Below are 20,149 nucleotides of genomic sequence, written 5' to 3'. Positions count from 1 at the left end.
CGGGTGATTTAAAATTGTTCTTATGAACAACTGCTGTACGTCCGCTACACCTTTTCCATCACTGACACCTGCTGGTATTTCAGTATGGAAGACAATTTCTGCCACTGTGATGGGAAAAAAACATCCTGTAAGTGACTAGCATCTCAAAATAGTGAGTTAGCATCTCAAAATAATGAATTAGCATCTCAAAATAATGAGTCAGCGTCTCAAAATAATGAATTAGCATCTCAAAAATATCAGAATCTCAAAATAATGAGTTAGCATCTCAAAATAATGAATTAGCATCTCAAAATAATGAATTAGCATCTCAAAAATATCAGAATCTCAAAATAATGAGTTAGCATCTCAAAATAATGAATTAGCATCTCAAAATAATGAATTAGCATCTCAAAAATATCAGAATCTCAAAATAATGAGTTAGCATCTCAAAATAATGAATTAGCATCTCAAAAATATCAGAATCTCAAAATTATGAGTCAGCATCTCAAAAATCAGCATCTCAACAAAAGTTAGCATCTCAAAATAATGAGTCAGCGTCTCAAAAATAGTTAGCATCTCAACAAAAGTTAGCATCTCAAAAATATCAGTTAGCATCTCAAAATAATGAGTCAGCGTCTCAATGAGTCAGCATCTCAAAATAATGAGTCAGCGTCTCAAAAATATCAGTTAGCATCTCAAAATAATGAGTCAGCATCTCAAAAATATCAGTTAGCATCTCAACATAATAAGTTAGCATCTCAAAATAATCACCATCTCCAAATTTTTTAGTTTTAGATTATTACCTTTATCAAAACTAAAATGTTTAAATTTCAGGGGCTTTGTTTCTATTAGCCACGTTAGCAGCACGGCTCCCTGGATGCTAACGACTCAGCAGCTGTTGGATAACTGATGAAACATGGTTCAGACCTTCATGTTCCCGCCAGGATGGACTGTGAACGACATGTCCTCTAGCGCCACCATCAGGCCAACATGTTAACGTGTCCAACACTTTGCTTTTACGACCACATACCTGCAGACCTCGCGACATTCCCATGAGCCTCAGCTTGTACCACGCTGTCAGGACTCGCCTGCGCTGATGAAGGTGTGAATGAGAGACGAGTCCACGGGTCAGTTTATGTGTTTATTTATGAAAACAAAGGAACTCAGAAAATAAGGATCCCATATCAGTAATTACATCAAATAATTCACTTGTTGGTTTTTCGTCGGTTCGTCCTCTCTGTCTCTCTCGGTGTCTCTACTCTAGCGAGCGGAGTTCGTTCTAAACCTCAGACAGCTACTATACAGCTACTATACAGTGCTCAAACATACGGAAGAAAGAACGTACGGCCGGAGTGCATGCAAATACATAAAATCACTTTTTTCCTTTTTCTTATTAAAATACAAAAATTAACTATTAGCTTCAAAGCTCGACCATCAACTAAAAACAGAGGAGGGTTACTGTGGCAACGGGCTGTCCGACTGTCTGTCCGTCACACCGGGAGACGAGGCCCGTTTCTCCTTACTGATGCTTTTAGGTTATTAATTATTAAAGTCTGTAAAATGTCCAAAGCAAAAACTATTTTTTATTTTTTTTTAGTTTCCCAACAAGTTTAAAGAAAAAAGCTCAAATTCATCACACAATCAACAAGCCGCTGATGAAGGCCGTGACTTTTGGTTGAAAGCTTCAGAAACAAGTGAAGTTAGATCAAACAGGAAATGATCAGAAAATAAAACACGACTTAAATCAGTGATCAGAACCGGCAGATTCATTTCAAGGTCTCCGTCCTGCTGTGAAGGCATCGTTAGTCAATAATTACACCATTTAATATCTTTACTCAGCGACAATCTGCACCGATCGCAGGAGGCAGAATATGAACAAAGCCTGAGAAGCAAAACTCAGGGCTAAACAAAGGCTGTGCGTGAAGGTCTGAAGATCCTCAAGTCCAGATCGAGCCCCCGAGTCCTGGTCTGAACGTCCAAATCCACAATCCGAGGTTGAGCTTCCTGTCATTTAACGCTTTCAGCTTTCCGCAGAGGTCGAAGGTCACATACGAGGAGGCGGCGTTTGTTTGCAGGAAACAGGCAGGTGAGCTGTGTGAGGGCAGGAGTCATGATTCATTCTGATTGTTCAATCGGCATCGACACAATCTCCCCCGCCTGCCTCTTCATGTTCAATAACCATGTTGGAAAATTGGAAATTTTAACCTTCTGCCGGAGGATTCAGGGACACATCGAACACGCCGCCGCACACACGCGCTCTCTTCCTGTCATGTGTTCAGAGGACACGAGAAATTGATTTAACAAGCTTCACAAGACCAATCAGTCTTTGTCTTGTGTTAAAGCTCGTTTCGTCCCTTCACCTCGACCTGACACCACAACACAAGGAACTCCTTCGGGAACGCCACGAGGACCCTGCTGGCCTAAAGGGACCATCGGGTGTTTCTGCAGCAGGTGAAATAAAAAAATCTGCTGGTTTGTTTTTAAAACAGTTTCAGTTAATCAGTCAGAGCTGACGAGGCCCCGCTGCAGCCAATCAGATCAAAGGTTATTTAAGAGAGATGAAAGTGGACTTTGGTTCATTGATCAGATCAGGTTTAGTTTTTACTGATCAGAGAAGAAAACACCAATAAAAATGTGGCCTCCTCACAACGAGCTAGTCTTTATTTTGGACATTTTAAAGAGTAAATAATTAACTGATAAAAAAATAAACAGCTGGTTTTCCTCACAGATTTCAAACGTGACATTGATGTTTTTTTATTTTTACACAGTTGCAACTTTCTTTTTTTGTTGGGAAACTTTTAACAAAAGCTTTTTATTTTCTCAGCAGACGTTTTCTTCTCCTTCTGTTCGAGCCGCCGTGAGCTCCTGCTAAAATCATCAACTTAAAAGAACCTAAAACTGCCGTGAGTTTAATCTCTGACAGGAAGTACCCGTGAGGCGGGGGCTGTTACAGTATGAGGGCGTTTGTTTTGGTGGAGGGGGGGTCGGTCTGGAACAAGACAGCGGTACAAAGACATTTTTATATAGCGAACCTTATAAGACACAAACAAGTTCAGCACAACCTGAAAAATCAAAAACAGAAGAATAAAAGGAAATGTAGTGTTAAAAAAAAAAAAAAAGTTCGTCTTGCTCTCTGCTGACAGAGCCGGCGCCGGTTTGGAGGGGGGGAGGGGGGGGGTCCGAGCCTGGTGGCCCCGGGGACAGACAGGAGGTTGTGGGTTTGTGTTGCAGGACCAGCAGAGGACGGGTCTCAGAGGGTTTTCACTTTTAAATAAGAAAACTGGATCCCGTTTAAGTCAAACTTCTGATTTTAAGAACAAAACATCAGGCTTTCTGAGAATCCATCAAATATTCAACGGATTTCCTTCCTTTGAGCTGAAAATTAATTCAAGATTATCAGTTTAATAAAAAGAAAACAGCTGCAGGGACATCGTGAAACAGGTTGCAGAGAGAGAATCTCGCGCTGAATCTCCTCGGCTGGACAGAACCGGCCGTTTGAAGACGTCACGGACTAAACAACTGATCGAGAAAATAACTAATAAAGTCAGCTGCATTTAAACCTGATTAATATCATGTTACACTCTGACCACGCCCCCTTCACATGTCCCAGAGACAGTCAGTCCTGACAACAGACGCCACCTCCCGCTTCAGTTTGGACCCGTGCCGCTCTCTGCACACAACTGCTGTTTATCAAGGGGGCGTGCACCACATCAGAGTCACTGTGATGTCACCCTGGACGCTGCTACAAGACGCCATCATTACAGAAATGTTTCGGCGTGGAGAGAGCGACAGACTGACTGCACCTACAGCATCAGTTGAGTGCTCAGCCACTCAACTGATGAGAAACTACCAACACTGAGTGGATCTTTAAGCGCGTCACTAAATAACGACAGAGCCGTTGAAGATCTTCTCTCTGCAGCAAGTTTCACGTCTCCTCAAGCCAATTCGTGGAGTTTTGGAAAGCAAACTCTTCCTGTTCTGTCAGCTCATGTGACCAGTTGATGTCTGAACATAATCCATCAGAACTGGATCGTCTCCAGTCGAAACAGTTTCACTGATTATAGATTTATTGCAGATCTGATAAGAACTACAATCTGTGGAAAGAACTTGATTAGCCCCCGGCGGGGCCTTCAAGTGTCCCATGATGCTGAACACCTACGAGGATGCTCTTTTGAAGCCCCACTTCCAAAGTCAATCAATACCCCGAAACGTTGATCGTTGAGTAAAACCCCGCTGAGATCACCTCCTCTCCCATGATGCTCTATAGATGTTTCTGGAATGTTTTCGGAGGTCAGGGGTCACAGCCGGCCGTCCAAGAAGAGGAAGAAGAATAAAGGTCAGCGATGCCCTGCCACACGTCTCCCTCCTTTCTTCTTCTTCTCTTGGTGGGAAGTTGTTGTTTTCCCTCTTCTTCTTCTCTTCTGTTTGCATTCCTCCAGGAAAAAAAAAACGACACTAGGAGCTAAAAAACAGGTCAGCCTATTTACATACAGTCTCCGAGTCTGGGCGTGTGTGTGTTTTATATATAGGGGTGTGTGTTGTCAGAAGTTCAGAGTGTGTATCTCTGTCTTTTGTTTGTGTGGGTGTTTGTTCAGGATGAAGTTTACGTGGATGTGTGTTTGTCTGCGTGTGTGTAGAGTGGATAAACCTCTGTGTGTGTGTTCAGTAACATGTACGTGTGTGTGTTCAGTCTGTGTCGGAGGAAGAGGAGGTTCCTGTTGAGGAGCTGTCATCAGAGGAGGACGAGGAGCTGCCACTCAAACGACTAGCCCCGCCTCCTGAGGCCCCGCCACCGGCTGCTTTCTCTGGGGAGGGGGAGAGAGAGAAGGGGAGGGGGGATTATTAAACAGATACATGATGTTCAACCTTTACAGAGGTCATACCCAGGGCCAAAGTCACTTGCTAGGAGCCCTGTGCTGCTTGGTCCCTCCGGTCACTCAGAGTCCAAACAAGGCCACAAGCGTCCAAGCCATGTCAAAAGGACATACCCTTAAGAGTCCCTGGGCTGAAGGTACCCCCAAGCGAGCAGGGGTGAGAGCATTCCAGATTATGTCAAAGGCCATTGCCAAGTTCGAGGACATACAGTGCCAAGGTCATACCCGAGGTTATACCCGAGCAGTGATGAGGACATCTCCGAGCAGTGCCAAGGTCATACCCGAGGTTATACCCGAGCAGTGATGAGGACATCTCCGAGCAGTGCCAAGGTCATACCCGAGCAGTCATGAGGACATCTCCGAGCAGTGCCAAGGTCATACTCGAGGTTATACCCGAGCAGTCATGAGGACATACCCCAGGATTTACTCAAGGACATACCCGAGCAGTGCCAAGGACATACCCCAGGATTTACTCAAGGACATACCCGAGGTTATACCCGAGCAGTCATGAGGACATCTCCGAGCAGTGCCAAGGTCATACCCGAGGTTATACCCGAGCAGTCATGAGGACATCTCCGAGCAGTGCCAAGGTCATACCCGAGGTTATACCCGAGCAGTCATGAGGACATACCCCAGGATTTACTCAAGGACATACCCCAGGATTTACTCAAGGACATACCAGAGGTTATACCCGAGCAGTGATGAGGACATCTCCGAGCAGTGCCAACGTCATACCCGAGGTTATACCCGAGCAGTGATGAGGACATACCCGAGCAGTGCCAACGTCATACCCGAGGTTATACCCGAGCAGTGATGAGGACATACCCGAGCAGTGCAGAGGACATACCCCAGGATATACCCGAGCAGTGCCAAGGACATACCCCAGGATTTACTCAAGGACATACCCGAGCACTGCAGAGGTTATACCAGAGATCAAATCTGAGCATTGGCATGGAGATAACACCAGGATATATCCGAGCAGTGCCAAGGACATACCCCTGGATAAACCCGAGCAGTCCCAAACAGGACTGGGGATTTCCCCACGCAGATCATGTCCAACTATGACTTCAACATAAGCTATATCTGAGCGTCAGAGGTTTGGTCCAAGAGTGACAAGAGGCCAAGACCGCGGGTCAAAGGGTTCACATCTGAGCATCACAAGCTACAAAGGTCACACTTGAGTGTCAAATGCGACCGTGGCCATACCAGAGTGTGATAAAGGTCACAACAGAGAGAGGGCCAGAGTGCAGTTAATGTCAAAGAGTCTTATTCATGATTCAAAAGGTCCTTCAAAAAGGTACTGGTTCCCACAAATGATTTTGTGTAATAGGGGTGTGGTAGTAGTACTTGCAGCTATTTCCCAGTAAGTACACCATTCGTAAGAAGTACAGACAGTAGTAGTATACTGGTACTCAGTACTTACGCAGTAGCTTCCTCTGCTTCTTCTGCAGGCAGGACTTGACATAGCGCTCCAGCTCTCGGAGTGTGGAGGGTTTGAGGGTTTCAAAGTCGATCTCGATCTCGTCTGGGTTGGAGTCCCTCAGCGATGGCTCTCTGGACTGGATGATGTGGACGACGCGGCCCAGCTTCTCCCCCGGCAGCCGGTTTATATCCAGACTCAGCTGGCGCTTCTCGTCATACGACATCGGCAGAGATGACTCCTCGCCGTCATCTCCATTGGCCGAGCCACCGCCCGACGCCTTAGTGCCTTTCTTAGGTTGCCTGGAAACACAGAGTCACTCTGATTGGTCAAAATAAATTGAAACTTAGTCCCAACAGAGGAACATGAAAGTCCAGTTTTCATGTGTTCATTCTTTCAACTCCTTTGATTCCAAGAAAGAGGGAACTAATTGAATCGTACCTAGTGGCTGTCACCGTGCTGTTTGCTTTCCTGGCCGGTGCTTTCTTCTGATTGGCTGGTTTGGGCTGCTGAGCGGCAGCCTTGGGCTTCTTCTCTTCCTCCATTTTGCCCTTGTTCCCTTTGTCTTTCTCCTTCTCTTTCTTCTTTTCCTTGTCTTTCTTCTCTTTCTTCTTCTTTGGCTTGCTGACCGGAGCCTGGGACAGGACGGCCAGCTGCTCGTGCACCGCCTTCAACTGGTGGAATATACTAATTATCAATACCTATAAACTTCTAAGGAATATTTGGGAACGCCTTCAGCTGGTGAATTATGCTACAAATGCATATCTAAAATCACATATTAATATGATGATTCAGTATTTCATTATCAAAAATGAGAAAATTAAAATCAACAGAATTTCATTAAAATCAATAATGATATTAAAAAAGAAGAAAACCAGGATGTTCTTGACCTGTGATTGGTCGGCAGCACCAACCTGCTCCTGTAGCTCAGCCAATCGCGTGGCTCGCTCCTCCTCTGAGTCGGACGATTCGTCGGAGGAGGAGTTGTTGCTGCTGTCAGAGGAGGCGGTGCTTTTACTGACCAAAGGCGTTGTAGACGGGACCGACGCCTCCAGGCCCTCATCTGGGATCTTAGCGAAACGCATCTCAAACACGTCCTGAGGAGAGGGAGAGCGAGAGAGAGGGAGTAATGTTAACTGACTTCAGAACATAAGGAGTTAAAGCTTCTGAAAGGTTCTGGGGGTTGTACGTACCTGCAGCTTGCGGGCCATAGCCACCACCTCGTGGTCTGGAGGGTTGTACTTGTAACAGTTGGAGAACATTAACCTGACGTCAGTCGCAAAACTTTGAGGATCACTGTACTCTCCTTTATCCATCTTTTTCTGTTGGGGGGAGAGAGAGATTAAAAATGTAGACTGGAATACTAGCAGCTCTCTGCAGCATCTTTGCACCAAACATTGCACCATCTCTCCAGCAGTGTGAACACTGTGTGCAACCACTTGTGAACAAACGTGCATCAGTCCAGATAGATCTACAATAAACAACCAGGACATTCGACTCCTTTGTACAACGCTGATTCTTAGGTGTCAAAACAATGTTGTTCAAAACGCTTTCTTTTGAAACCAAGCGGGAAGCTTCCGGTCAGAGAACTGAGGCGAATGTCCCTTAAACCTGCGTTGTCTCTAGCAGCCAGCAGGGGGCGACTCCACCGGCTGCAGAAAGAAGTGTTATTGTATAGAAGTCTCTGAGAAAATGTTTCTACTTGTCAGCTGATTTATTCCCTCAGTAAACACTTTCCTGATGAGTTTATGGTCTCAGTCGCTAGTTTCAAGTCTTCTTCAACACAGCATGATGTTCATTTAGTAAATTATGGTCCCATTTAGAGGAACAGAGACCAGGAAGCAGGGGAGGCTTTAGGGCGGGATTATCTATGACTGACAAGTCGTTACCATGGCATCCTGTCAATCAGGATAGTGACTCGTACCCACGGCACTGTGTAAATTTAACCAGCGGCGTTGAAAAAGCTTATTAGGAGTCGGCTGCTCACTTTCTCTGTTGAGTACATTTAGTTTTAAGCCCGTTGTTCGCTGAACTCACCCTACGTTCACTGTAAGGTAATTTTCTTCAGTCAAGTTTCCCTCAGCGCACATAAAAACTAAAACACGACAAGATTTCAGAGACTGAAAAATCTCTGCAGCTCTGTCTTCCTCCGTCATTGACCAAAACAAATGCTTGTTGCATACTGCGATGGTGCGCCTGCTTCTGGGAGACTGTCGCCAACTTTGGTTGATGTTGGACAGTTTTTGCCATGAGTTTATAATAGCGGTTTAATAATCAGGGTGGTGTTCGCTGGAGGAGAATCTTGTTCTGTGGGACCACCAGCTGATTACAACTGCTGTTCACAGACCAGAATCCGCTTCGACAGTCAACAAATCTCTGTATTTTTTCACGCTTTTATCAGACAGACAGTAAGACGAACATTTAATATCCAGGAGCCTGAACGACACAGGGAAACCACTGATGTTTGATCTGAACATCTTGCCGTTTGTTAACCGTGTGTATCTCTCGACGACAGAACTCGGCCCTCTCCTTGACTGATCTGAACTGGATTCATGGCGTGTTGTGATGTCATGGCAGTGTGTTTTGTATGTGGTGATGTCGCGTGTATTACCCGAACGGTGCTAAGGTCCATGGGGTGTTTGATGATGTCATGGTAGTCGTGCAGCTCCAGCGCCTCGGCGTCCACCGGCTTGTAGAAGGGCCAGGCGTAGGCGGCGTGTTTCTTAGAGAGCATTTCCTTCAGAATGGCGTCGCAGTGTTTCATCTGCTCACCGAGCTTACCGCTCTTCCTCCCAGCGGCTCCCCCTCCACCGGCTCCCACCTCACCCGCCGCCACTTCCTCAACTGTCTCCCTGCGGGCCTTAGCGGGGCGGGCGGCGGCCTCGCGGCGGGATGAGCCCAGTTTGGGAGGTTTGGTGTCCTGAGCGGACGGAGAGTCTGCACGACCGGCAGAGATGGCCGACGTTGTGGGAGTGGTGGTGTCGGCTTTCCTCTTCACACCTTTCTTCTGTTGGAGAGACACACAGGTGTGACGACACAGCAGAGAGAGAGAGACACACACACACACACAGGTGGAGCCAGACAGGTGTGACGACACAGCAGAGAGACACACACACACACAGGTGGAGCCAGACAGGTGTGACGACACAGCAGAGAGACACACACACACACACACACACACACACACAGGTGGAGCCAGACAGGTGTGACGACACAGCAGAGAGAGAGAGAGACACACACACACAGGTGGAGCCAGACAGGTGTGACGACACAGCAGAGAGAGAGAGAGAGACACACACAGGTGGAGCCAGACAGGTGTGACGACACAGCAGAGAGAGAGAGAGAGACAGACACACACACACACACACACACACACACACACACACACACACAGGTGGAGCCAGACAGGTGTGACGACACAGCAGAGAGAGAGAGAGAGACACACACACAGGTGGAGCCAGACAGGTGTGACGACACAGCAGAGAGAGACACAGGTGGAGACACGTCAGTGTTGTCTTTGATATTTTGGGTCATGTGACGCTGTCCCAAAACACACGTCTGTTACCTTGACGACAGGCTGTGCAGACGGCATCATGGTTGCCGGGGGCTGCGGGGCAGCGACAGGGGGCGTGGTCTGGACAGGTGTGGGCGTGGTCGAGATGACAGGTGTTTGAGAGGGGGAGGGGGAGGGATACGAGGGGGGAGGAGAGGCTGAAGACTCCGCCTGCTGACTCACTGAGACACAGAGAGAGTACAGTCAGTACTGGAGTGAAGTACTGGGTACTGCCACACAGTAACATCATGTTTATAAAAATACCTGCAATCATATCGCTACATTTTTCAGAGATCAGACTGCTTCAGATGGTGAAATATTACACTGTACACCTTTAAATCATAGTACAACAAGTCAATATATACAGAAGTACCTGCAATAATATCCAGAGTAGTATCTGCTTAAGTATATTAGAAATAATACATTAGTTAGGTACTTAGAGGCACGGCAATATGTACCTATGGCGTTACAGTGTATTCATAGTTTTCAGTCACGTGACATGTGCGGTGTTCTGGAGGGAAAAACAGACCAAACGCCACGGCTCCTCTGTAGAGACGCCGCAAAAGCTGTTGAATATTATTTGGATCACCTCTCAACTAAAGTGTTGGGCACTTCCGATATAACGTTTACAACATCCGCTGCCGTTTTTCTACCGGCAGGTCCCTGCCGCCGCTCGACCGCCGTAATGTTTACGTTTACCTTGTAGGCAGGGGTGGAAATTAACTTTTTGGCTCACCTGCCAACGGGACAGGTAGATGAAAACATTTTGTACCTTTTTATGTAACGGTAACATTTGTTTCAGTACTTCAAATTCAGATAATTAGGTATTCTGTCCAACACAAACTTAAAGACACCAGACTGAAATTTGAAGCAAAATTTATTTATTGCTATTAAATGTCCTTAAGACATAACAGTAAATTGTTTTATAAACTTATAAGATGCTTATTAATTATTCAACTTAAACCTCCTCATTAATTAATATTTTTTATGTTCTGCTTCAGCCTCATTTTTGCCCTCAACATTCATTAAACTTTCATATAGACTGCATCACTACTACAAGTTGTTTTCATTTATTCATTCTTTGTAAAAGAAAAACAGTCTACATTGGTCTCTAATTTAGGGGGGGCGTGGCTTAGCGAAGGGTCAATCGCTGTCAAAATAATCTGTCGACTTCTCTTACACGCCTAGTACCTGTAGTACCTGTAGTACCTGTAGTACTGCAGTACGTCCCTCTGCTATCAGATGTCCTGAGTCAATCCTAAGTATTGGGATCCAGATTTTAACGGATTAATATCTGCTAAAATAACTCAAAACCTGTGTTGCTGTACTCTAGTACTTTTACTACTGCAGTAGTACTATAGCACTGTACCTACAGTAGCAGCTGTTTTAGTCCTGCAGTAGTTGCATTTTCTGTACTGCAGTAGTTACTTTAGTAGGAGTACCAATACTAGACATGTTTAGTGGCATCTTTTGTACGGCAGTAGTCCTTGTAGTAGAAGCAGTAGTACCTGTAGTACCTGTAGTAGCCGCGGCGGGCTGTTTGCTCTTGCTCTTCCCTTTGGGCGCCGGCGGCAGCAGAGCGACTTCTTCTTGAGGCATCTGAGCAACTTTCTGCAGGAAGATTTTCTCCAGAGCCTGAGCCATGAGGACGATGTCGTCTGTGGGCTGAGGACACAAACTGCTCATCAGACGCGACACATTTTAACAGGCGGGACAGGAGAGAAAAAATAACCACGACTGCTCAGCTGGTGGCAGCCATGACACTCTGCCGTCGTCTGAAGCAGATTCTGCTCTGATCAAAGATCACAGCATCATAAAATACTGCTGACTGCTGCTTTAAAATGCAGTAGCGTGTAGTAGCGTGTAGTAGCGTGCGTGTACCTTGTTGTAGATGTAACAGTTGGTGAACATGGTGTTGAAGTCCTGCATCGCCTCACTGGCGCTCCAGTAATAATTGTTCTCCAGACGTTTCTTGATGGTCCCCATGTCCATCGGGTTCTTGATCACCTTGTGGTAGTCCTGGAAATACGGACGAGGTTAGCTTAGCACAGTATGAAGGCTGGAAACAACTAGCCTGCCTCTGAGAAAGGAAACCTGCAGCAGCTCTAAAGCGCCCTGGCGGTCAGCAGGACAGGAAGTGCCGGGGGCAGCGTCACTTCCACTGACTGCCAGGACTGTGACACTGCTCATGAAGAAGCATTCATGCGAGAAGCGGAGAGTAACTGAGAAAGAGGCGAACAGCAGAACGACTTTGTTTTTTTGTACACTGTTTACTTACTAAATACACTTTTGAGATGTTTTGAGGCGAGACATCAGCTGTGTAGAACGTCATATTGGAAGTTTTAGGAAAGTTGATGGTAAATCTAAAATGTGCTCAAACGTTTTCGTGGTAGAGAAGCTCCACAAGCGCCCGCGAGGTTAGACTGGCCGGCTAGTCCCGCCCACAGTGATTCACTTGACAGATATTTAATTAGTTAAATGCTTTAATTAGGGTTATGGGGAGACAAAAATAATCCCGACTTGTTGACTAATCAAATAAATAATGAACAGATTAGTGGACTACAGAAATCCTCAGTTGCAGCCAGTGTTGGGGGTAATCAGATTACTTTAACGCAGTAATGCAACGCGTTACTGTTGGTAACTTAAGTAATCACATTACAGTTACTAATAACAAAATCACGGCATTACTTGCGAACTGGTTCTTCAACTATCCGCATAACGGGAGGAGAGAAATATAAATCAAACGTCCTTTTCGTGCGCGTTTGCGTGACACTTTTCCGACCTCACTTTTGACTTCAGCTCAGGTTCATGAGGACGCAGAAATGGCAGAGCTGCTAAAGACGCCTTTAGAGGGGGGGAAGGTATTCGCCTGTGGCGAGGCTCTATGGCCGGTGCAGTCTGCTGACTCCGAGGAGGAACAGGCTGTCTGACACACTGTTTGAGAGCCTCCTGCTCATCAGGTATAACCGCTCTTTGGTAAGCGCGTCCAGTCAGAAGAGAAAACCTACTTTAAAGCCACAGATCAGCTGGAGAGCTGCAGTCAGTTTGTTGAAGTTTCTCCTCTGAAGTCTCAGCATCTGATATTGTGATGAGGGCCAGTCTCTTATTTATATTAATATTTTCAACAAATTAATGTTTGCACCGGTTGGAAGGACGACATATTCTAACTTCATTATTTAAACAATAAATGTTTCCAATGAAATGTCCTATTAGAGTTTTAAGCATTATAGTTTGGCTGATGTTCGAAACTTTGCCGTCACTTTGTAGTATTAACGAGCACAAAGAGAGATCCTGTGTTTGTCCTCGTTATAATAAGGGTTTGTGTTGATCTGAGCAGATAAATATTTTACCTTTTCCGAGTCACTACGCCCTACCTACTGAGATTTAGAGGCGACCCTACTGGCAGAAAGTACAATGGAGATAAAGCCCTAGATACAAGTTATTTACAAAGCACTTGAACAAAACATTATAATACACACTAGCTTCAAGACTTGGAAGGACAGTGTGCACGTGACGTACCGCCAGGCAGAGTTTGATGGCGTCGACCGGCTGGTAGAAGGGCCAGGCGAACTGATGCTTCCACAGAGTCTTCACCACCACGTTCTGCATGTACTGCAGCTGGTTGGTCTTTCTGATGGACACAGAGAACACAGCGTCAGACTCACCGGCGCTCACGCCGCCCCGCTCGCTATACAGGCGGAGCCTGTGATGACATCACAAGCTGGTGGATTTCCTGTGGAAGCTGGAAGTGAGCAGTGAAGCTCAGCCTCAGGTGCGAAGGCGTTTCCTACCTGCCGGGTTTGGTGGGATTAGTGACCTCAGGCGGGGGCGGGTTGGTGAGGGTGGGGGGGCTGGGGGGCGCAGCCTCGGGGGCGTCCGACATGGTGGACGACGGTGACGCAGCAATGCACCGTGGGACGGCAGTGTCTGACCTGGAGGTGAAAAAACAACTCCCTCTGTGGTCTGAGGGTGTGTGTGTGTGTGTGTGTGTGTGTGTGTGAGGGCACACAGGTGTGCGTTAGAGCGCGTTCAGTTCAGGTGCGGCTGCTGTCGATTCTTCAGCTCGATGTTTCCCCCGCGGAGACAAACTCCCATCGCACGGCCTGAAGGACAGAGTGAGAGAGAGAGAGGCTTGAATCACGTCTCAAAGTTTTGACCATGAGCAGAAAAGCTGCAGAAACACAGGAGCTATTAAAGTCCAGGAGTTTCTCACTAAAGGAGGTTTCACACCTGCCTCGTTTGGTCCGCACCAAACGAGGCAGGTGTGAAACCTCCCACGGTCCAGACCAAAAAGACAAAATTTGGTCCGGCAAAAAGAGGTCGTCTCGGCCCGGATCCAACGGCTCGGCTCGTGCCTGGGGTGAAAGCATTTTTTGGATGGTTCGGAGTCTCAGACTTTTTAAAGCAAGTTTGGGGGTTGACGTGTAAACCGGAAACAAAGAATGCATTGAAATAAGGACACGATTATAAATCTCCCGGGACAGCTCGTCTTTTCACACAGACGGCCGCCACAGAAGCTCTCTGCCACATACACCTTTGGTCTCTCCCCAAACGGAGGTGCAGGAGCATCGTTTCCTGTCGGCGACGTTATAATGTTCGCACAACGAGGACGTTTAACTGTGAATTTGAACGAGCCTTCAGTAGAGTTGGTGCATATGGTATAGTGGAAAAATCTGCATATGTTCATCTTTTATTGTGACAGCTCCCCGCTGAGCTGTTTAATAAACCAGTCAGTCAGGTACAGGGAGACGCAGCCCACACGATGACGACGACAGGTCGCAGAATTACAGCGACACCAAACCAAAACTAACCGGATGGATCAAAACTTTCAGCTGTGAAAGCCGCAAGTTAAAATTAAGTAATTTATCATTACAATGAAAAGGAGCCACAGTCGCATCTAAAGAGGAGGGAAGACCAAGTCATGACTCAGCAGAATTTTGTGCTTCTCTTTATATAAATAAATAAAATAATCACCATAAACTGGTGCAGAGAAATCCATCAGAACGCAGGAAATATTTAACGCTCAATATCTTTCCTATAATTCAGCATTAGAGATTTCTTAACATTAGTGTTAAACTCTCGTCTGGTGGGTCAAGTGTGTCGTCGCGCCGGCTGTACGCACTGTGCGTACACGTCCAGCTGCAACCTTTTATCCGTTAATCACTTAGAATTAAATCAGACGGATCTCCAGCGAGCGGCCTCGAACTGGATCTGAAAAGAACTCATTCTTTTTACAGCAGGAAGCTAAGTTATTTGTCTTTCACGCCGCCACATATCGTATGCTAGCGATGACATCATCACGTTAAGTCACTTGCGGTGCACGGGTAGGAAACGCTTGGTAGCGCTAGAGGACAGTCCGCTAACAGACCACATTAATTTAAATCCATCTAATAAGTAAAGTTTAAAACCTTTTGATAAAAACATTCCCGATTTTTATTCGTCACACAATTTCATTCCTTTTATGGATAATTCTGGTTTCTTGCGTTACAAAACCTTTTAGCTCAGGTTGTACAGATTTGTAGGGACATGAAGGATCTGAAGATGCAAGTTTGGAAACTTGTCTGGTTTCAGCTGCTTCTGCTCTGCATTTTCCCCTTTACCGGACAGGAAACAAGGTCTGAACCATCAGGATCCGAACACAAGCGTTACAGCTTTTCACGTTTCCTGCTTCGACCTAAAACACGGCAGTAAATCAAGAACTTTAAAGTCTTTACGTCTCCAAACAGGCGGCTGCTCACAAGCGGCTGAACGAGACCACAGAGGTCGGCGAGGTCTGCCACAGAACGTTCGGAAGTACTCCAAAGGTGGCTTTGATTTCAGAGGGAACCAACAAACATATGACGTCCCAGCAAACACATCAGGACCTCCACAGGACTGTCAGACTCGCCGAATCATTTTAACGTAAAGAAACAAAGAGCTGCCGTGTTCTGAACTCTGCTCATTTCTCCAGAGTTTTTCTCGTATATTTCTGACTTTAACCTCAGAGTTTTCTCTTGAACTGGTCTCCTCCCTTAAACATTTGGACGTGTAGAAAAGTCAAAACAAATTCTCCGTCTCTGAAACTGACCTGTTGGTGGACTAAGATCCTGAGGCTGCAGAGTTGCCTGCGAGAAGGTGATAACTTTGTTTCTGTTCTGAAGGAAAAACTGTGAATCTGAGGTTGTTTTCTGGTAAATTTACAGATTTCACCTCAGAAATATTCTCAAAATATCCCCCCAGACAAACCCGGAGGTCTTAGACATTGAAATAGTAAATCCTACTAATTAAATTCTACATCTCTGAAACGGATCCGCTGGTGGATTAAGACCTCGAGGCTGCAGGACCACCTGCACAAACGTGATGCTGTTCAGTTGCAGAGGAGCAAGTCAGGATGGAACCTGAACAGATCCCGTCAGGCGGGGTTTCTCAGTTCTCCTCGTGTACCACACCTGTAAACGGACTATTCGTGTAAACAACATCGAGTCGACCACGAAGGAGCCACGACAGCAGACCTCGAGTAAAATATATCCACCTTGTGTCGTACGAGTTAATGTGAAAGTTACCTGAGGTAGCTGCTACAGAACAGAGCTCCAAACACCAGAACCATCAGCTCACATCAGGATCAGCAACATGCCGAGTTTAGAGTTTGAGAACGTGTCGTTCAAACAAGCAAACGGTTCATCGTCAATTCAGGTATGTTTTTTTCCTGTTGTATTATGTACGTGTGTCTTTGGAGCCTCTTGAAAACAAGATCTCTTGAATAAATTTAACTGAAATGATTTGAATCATTTTCTCAAATCAATAGATTTTAACGTTCCACTGATTCTGTCAAACTTTCAAAAGGAACACAGCGAAGCACCCGAGAAACTGGAACCAAACTTTAAGAACTCGTCAATTAACAACAAAATCTCACTCTGCTTCAAACTTAAAGGAGCCCAAACACGGCAAAACCAGACGAACCCCCTGCAGACGCGTCCAGCGTGAACTGAACTCACGCCGAGAGCTGCAGCCAACGACGAGTTCATCAGTCTGTCCATCACTTTCACGATTATTCGAGTCATGTTTTGGTTTATAAAATGTCAGAAAATCAGAGTTTCTAAAAGCTCAAAGTCCTCAAATATCTCGTTTTGTCCACAAACTGAAATGAAAGAAAAAAATCACAACGATGAACCAATTTTCAAAATAGTTGACAAGAAATCGGCTAATTGCTGCAGCTTTAAACTCTTTCTTTTCTGCACACTTCAGCCGGCCGGCCGGAGATTCGTGTCCAGGTAGCGCAAACTAATCTCTGTCTGGGACAATAAAGACTTCAGATCCACGTTCATAAACCTGCCCCGAGCTGTACGGGCTCTGATGATCATCTCACAAGTTCAAAACCACCCCGACTATAATTTGAGCTCCTTAAACCATCTGAACGCAGCTCTACTGTAAACTCACGTCACCATTCCTCTGTTCCTGTTCACCAGGAAACAGCTTCATGTACACACGTCCTGCAGCACCGGGACCACAAACTGCACCAACACTGGACCCGGACCCCCTTTATAGCTCGGCTCAGTCAGTAGATACGAACTTTTACAAGAACTACAGGCTCTGTTGCACCAGAACATACCAAGGCAGTGAAAATGTACCTGGCAATAAACCCGGTTCTGGTTCTGGTGTGTTTGTTTGAGAGCATAACACCCTGATCTTTGTATTAAATTACAAAAAGTACCTGAACCCAGGTCTGCTGTGAACCCGTGTCACTTATTCACCAGCAAACAAGTTAATTCACAGAGTCCTGCAGCACCGGGACCACAAACTGCACCAGAACTGGACCCGGACCCCCTTTATAGCTCGGCTCAGTGCCGTGTTTACCTGCAGGGCCCCGCTTCAGTGCCAGCTAACCGACCTGCTCCCCGCGGTCCGGATCAACAGATGTCGGGAGTCCGGCTGCTGCTGCTCTACCTGCCTGCATGCTGCTGCGGTTCAGCGGCTAACTAGCGGAGCTAACCGCTAACAGACACAGCTGCGACCACCGAACTCACACAAACCCGTCAAACAGCAGCGGCATCCGCGCGCACACACGCCGAGCCGGTGATTTACGGCCGGACCGGAGCCGAACGCCGCGCCTGTGGCCGCCGCGGCCGCCCAGGTGCGAGCGTTTCTGCGGGCGAAACGAAACATCCCATTTATCTCGCTTTAAAAAGATGGCGGGCAAGCCAATGCAAAATACAAGCTAGGTGGCTAGCCAGCCGAGCTATGCTAACTTAGCGAAGCCGCGGAATGTGGTTATTACGGTTTCTACCTGAGGCGCAGGTGTGTGAGCGCGTGTTGGAGGGAGCATCTTCGCCCGTGTTCGGTAAACAGACGCACACCGGACCCGTTAACGCGGATTTAAATCCAATCTTTGCGGACGTTACCGCTCGGTGTTTGGCTAGCTAATGAGCCGTTAGCCCGTTAGCTGAGCTTTGTCTGAAGGCGCCGAGGCTCCGACGTTACGTTCCACCGACACATCCCCGCACACCGGCCCCGGTAACCCGCTAACCCCGCCGCTACCGGCCGCAGAGGCGTGTTTACTTTGAGTCTCGGTCCTCCGGTGCGTCCAGCGGCGGCCTCCGGTCACTTTTCAGGGAGATTTTTATTTAGCGAAGTAGCATAATAGATGAGTTATCAGCTGTCTACCGTGTGCGCAGGCGCAGTGGCGAGCAGCATTATGGATGTTGTTGTGATCGGATTGGCTGACCGGAGCGGCTGCGGCGCTGTGATTGGCCGCGGTGTATTTTGGGAGGATATGATTTGTTGCAGGTTGATTTGAAGCGCTGTGATTGGCCGGTGAGTTAGTTGGAGTGCAGTGATTGGCTGAGGCGGAGACTGGGGTTTGCTGTGATTGGCTGGTCAGCTTTACCTGCAGAAGTGAGATTTTTTTTATTTTATTTGTGACATTTTAATTTCTATTAAAAAGTACTGACTTTATGTTTTATTATTTAGAATCAAACAGGATGTGATTACTGCAACACGGGAATATAACTGAGTGAACTGATAAAGCACCTACTGTGAGGTGACGCTGACCTCTGACTTTTTCAGGCAAAGCTTCTTTTTTTTTCTCTGGATCGTCTTTATCGAAACTTGAATTCATTTCTCACAAAGATCTTTAGCCAAAACAAAAGTACATAAAACGAGAGAATAATATAAACAAAGAGATTTCTGATACGCCAGACAGCTCCGTCATGAAACGTGCTGTGATATAAAAACAGATTTATTTATATAAGACTGTGCTGTTATTCATACCAAACCTTTATCTGATGCTAATTATAATGTTTTAATTTTTTTTTTTTTATGTTTTAAAATTTAATTTTTTTTCTTAAAAATACTAAAAAATGTATTAAAAATAAAAATATATTAAAAATTAAATCAAATAAATAAATAAAACCGTAAATGTGTGCGTGTTAAAAAATAAAAATGTATTAAAAATTAAAATAAAATAAATAAATAAAACAGTAAATGTGTGCGTGTTAAAAAATATATTAAAAATTAAAATAAAATAAATAAATAAAACAGTAAATGTGTGCGTGTTAAAAAAAAATATATTAAAAATTTAAATAAAATAAATAAATAAAACAGTAAACGTGTTTGTGTGTATATTAATAAACAAACAAAAAATTTCATTAATAAAAAAATAAAAATAAAAAATCAGTGTCAAATGTGAAATAAAAAAACAAAAAAACCAAATAAAAGAACAATTACTAAAATATCAAACATTCAAAATAATAATAATAATGGTCGTCCTCAGTTCGCGGCATGATATTTTGCTGCATTTGGCGTTCTGGCATTTGTCCCAGTAAACAGTTTCTGTGCGTCTGAAATGTTTGCAAAGTGTTTTTCTCTTAATGTTTAATATTTGAAAGTGCACCTCTGCGTACTAGTGCAGGACCGTGGAGGTTTGTTCCTGGACCTGTTTGTGTAAATGTGTTCTGGACCAAACACACTAGCTGACATGTGACAACAGTTCTGATTGGTCTGAAGTCTGTGTGGTGGGCGGAGCCGCGTGTAACAGGAAGTACATCAGAGAAATCCTGTGGTCAGTGAAGTTGACATGACTGCGGCTCGAGTCCTGACTGAGACCAACAAAGTGGATCACACCAGTCCAGTTCTGAGGTCTTTACACCGGCTTCCTGTCTGTCAGAGAATCCTGCTGTTAGTTTATAAAGCAACGGTTTGGCACCAAAACACTTTCTGATCTTCTGCTTCGTTCTGAACCATCCAGACCTCTCAGGTGGTCTGGGACCAGGTCTGCTTTCTGTCCCCAGAGTCCAAACTAAAGTTATTATGCTCCGTATATCTCTGAAACCCTAACGTGTTTATTAA

The 20,149-nt window shown here is 45.6% G+C and overlaps 1 protein-coding gene across 4 annotated transcripts; it reads right to left on the bottom strand.

Moving 5' to 3' along the window:
- Positions 1 to 1,106: 1,106 nt before the first annotated feature.
- Positions 1,107 to 18,508, bottom strand: LOC119891551 (bromodomain-containing protein 3-like). 4 transcript variants are annotated; one of them, XM_038703282.1, is made up of 12 exons: positions 18,362 to 18,508; positions 13,618 to 13,929; positions 13,346 to 13,457; positions 11,708 to 11,845; positions 11,335 to 11,491; positions 9,839 to 10,008; positions 8,885 to 9,280; positions 7,467 to 7,595; positions 7,164 to 7,370; positions 6,715 to 6,947; positions 6,277 to 6,575; positions 1,107 to 4,784 (listed from the first exon to the last, which is right to left on the bottom strand). In XM_038703282.1, the coding sequence occupies exons 2-12, from the start codon at positions 13,707 to 13,709 to the stop codon at positions 4,666 to 4,668; spliced, it is 2,052 nt and encodes a 683-aa protein (XP_038559210.1). In that variant the 5' UTR covers positions 13,710 to 13,929; positions 18,362 to 18,508; the 3' UTR covers positions 1,107 to 4,665. The 4 variants fall into 4 exon arrangements, with proteins under 4 accessions (XP_038559210.1, XP_038559213.1, XP_038559211.1 ...); XM_038703285.1 differs by having other exon boundaries at positions 7,188 to 7,370; XM_038703283.1 differs by having other exon boundaries at positions 11,344 to 11,491.
- Between the last annotated feature and the right edge of the window lie 1,641 nt (positions 18,509 to 20,149).

Source organism: Micropterus salmoides, unplaced genomic scaffold (assembly GCF_014851395.1).
Source record: "Micropterus salmoides isolate LMB-PRFRI ecotype aquatic unplaced genomic scaffold, ASM1485139v1 Ms_hic_scaffold_7, whole genome shotgun sequence".
NCBI lineage: Eukaryota > Metazoa > Chordata > Actinopteri > Centrarchiformes > Centrarchidae > Micropterus > Micropterus salmoides.
The sequence above is the reverse complement of the archived record's forward strand: the minus strand, read 5'-3'. Positions and strand labels throughout refer to the sequence as shown.

What these genes read in the sequence shown, in the direction of transcription:
- LOC119891551 (XM_038703282.1), bottom strand. Translation starts at nt 13,709, where the DNA reads ATGTCGGACGCCCCCGAGGCTGCGCCCCCCAGCCCCCCCACCCTCACC. An exon ending in CTGCACAGCCTGTCGTCAAG is followed by an intron (nt 9,281 to 9,838) that starts GTAACAGACGTG and finishes TCTCTCCAACAG; the next exon opens with AAGAAAGGTGTGAAGAGGAA. An exon ending in CTATGGCCCGCAAGCTGCAG is followed by an intron (nt 7,371 to 7,466) that starts GTACGTACAACC and finishes CCCTCTCCTCAG; the next exon opens with GACGTGTTTGAGATGCGTTT.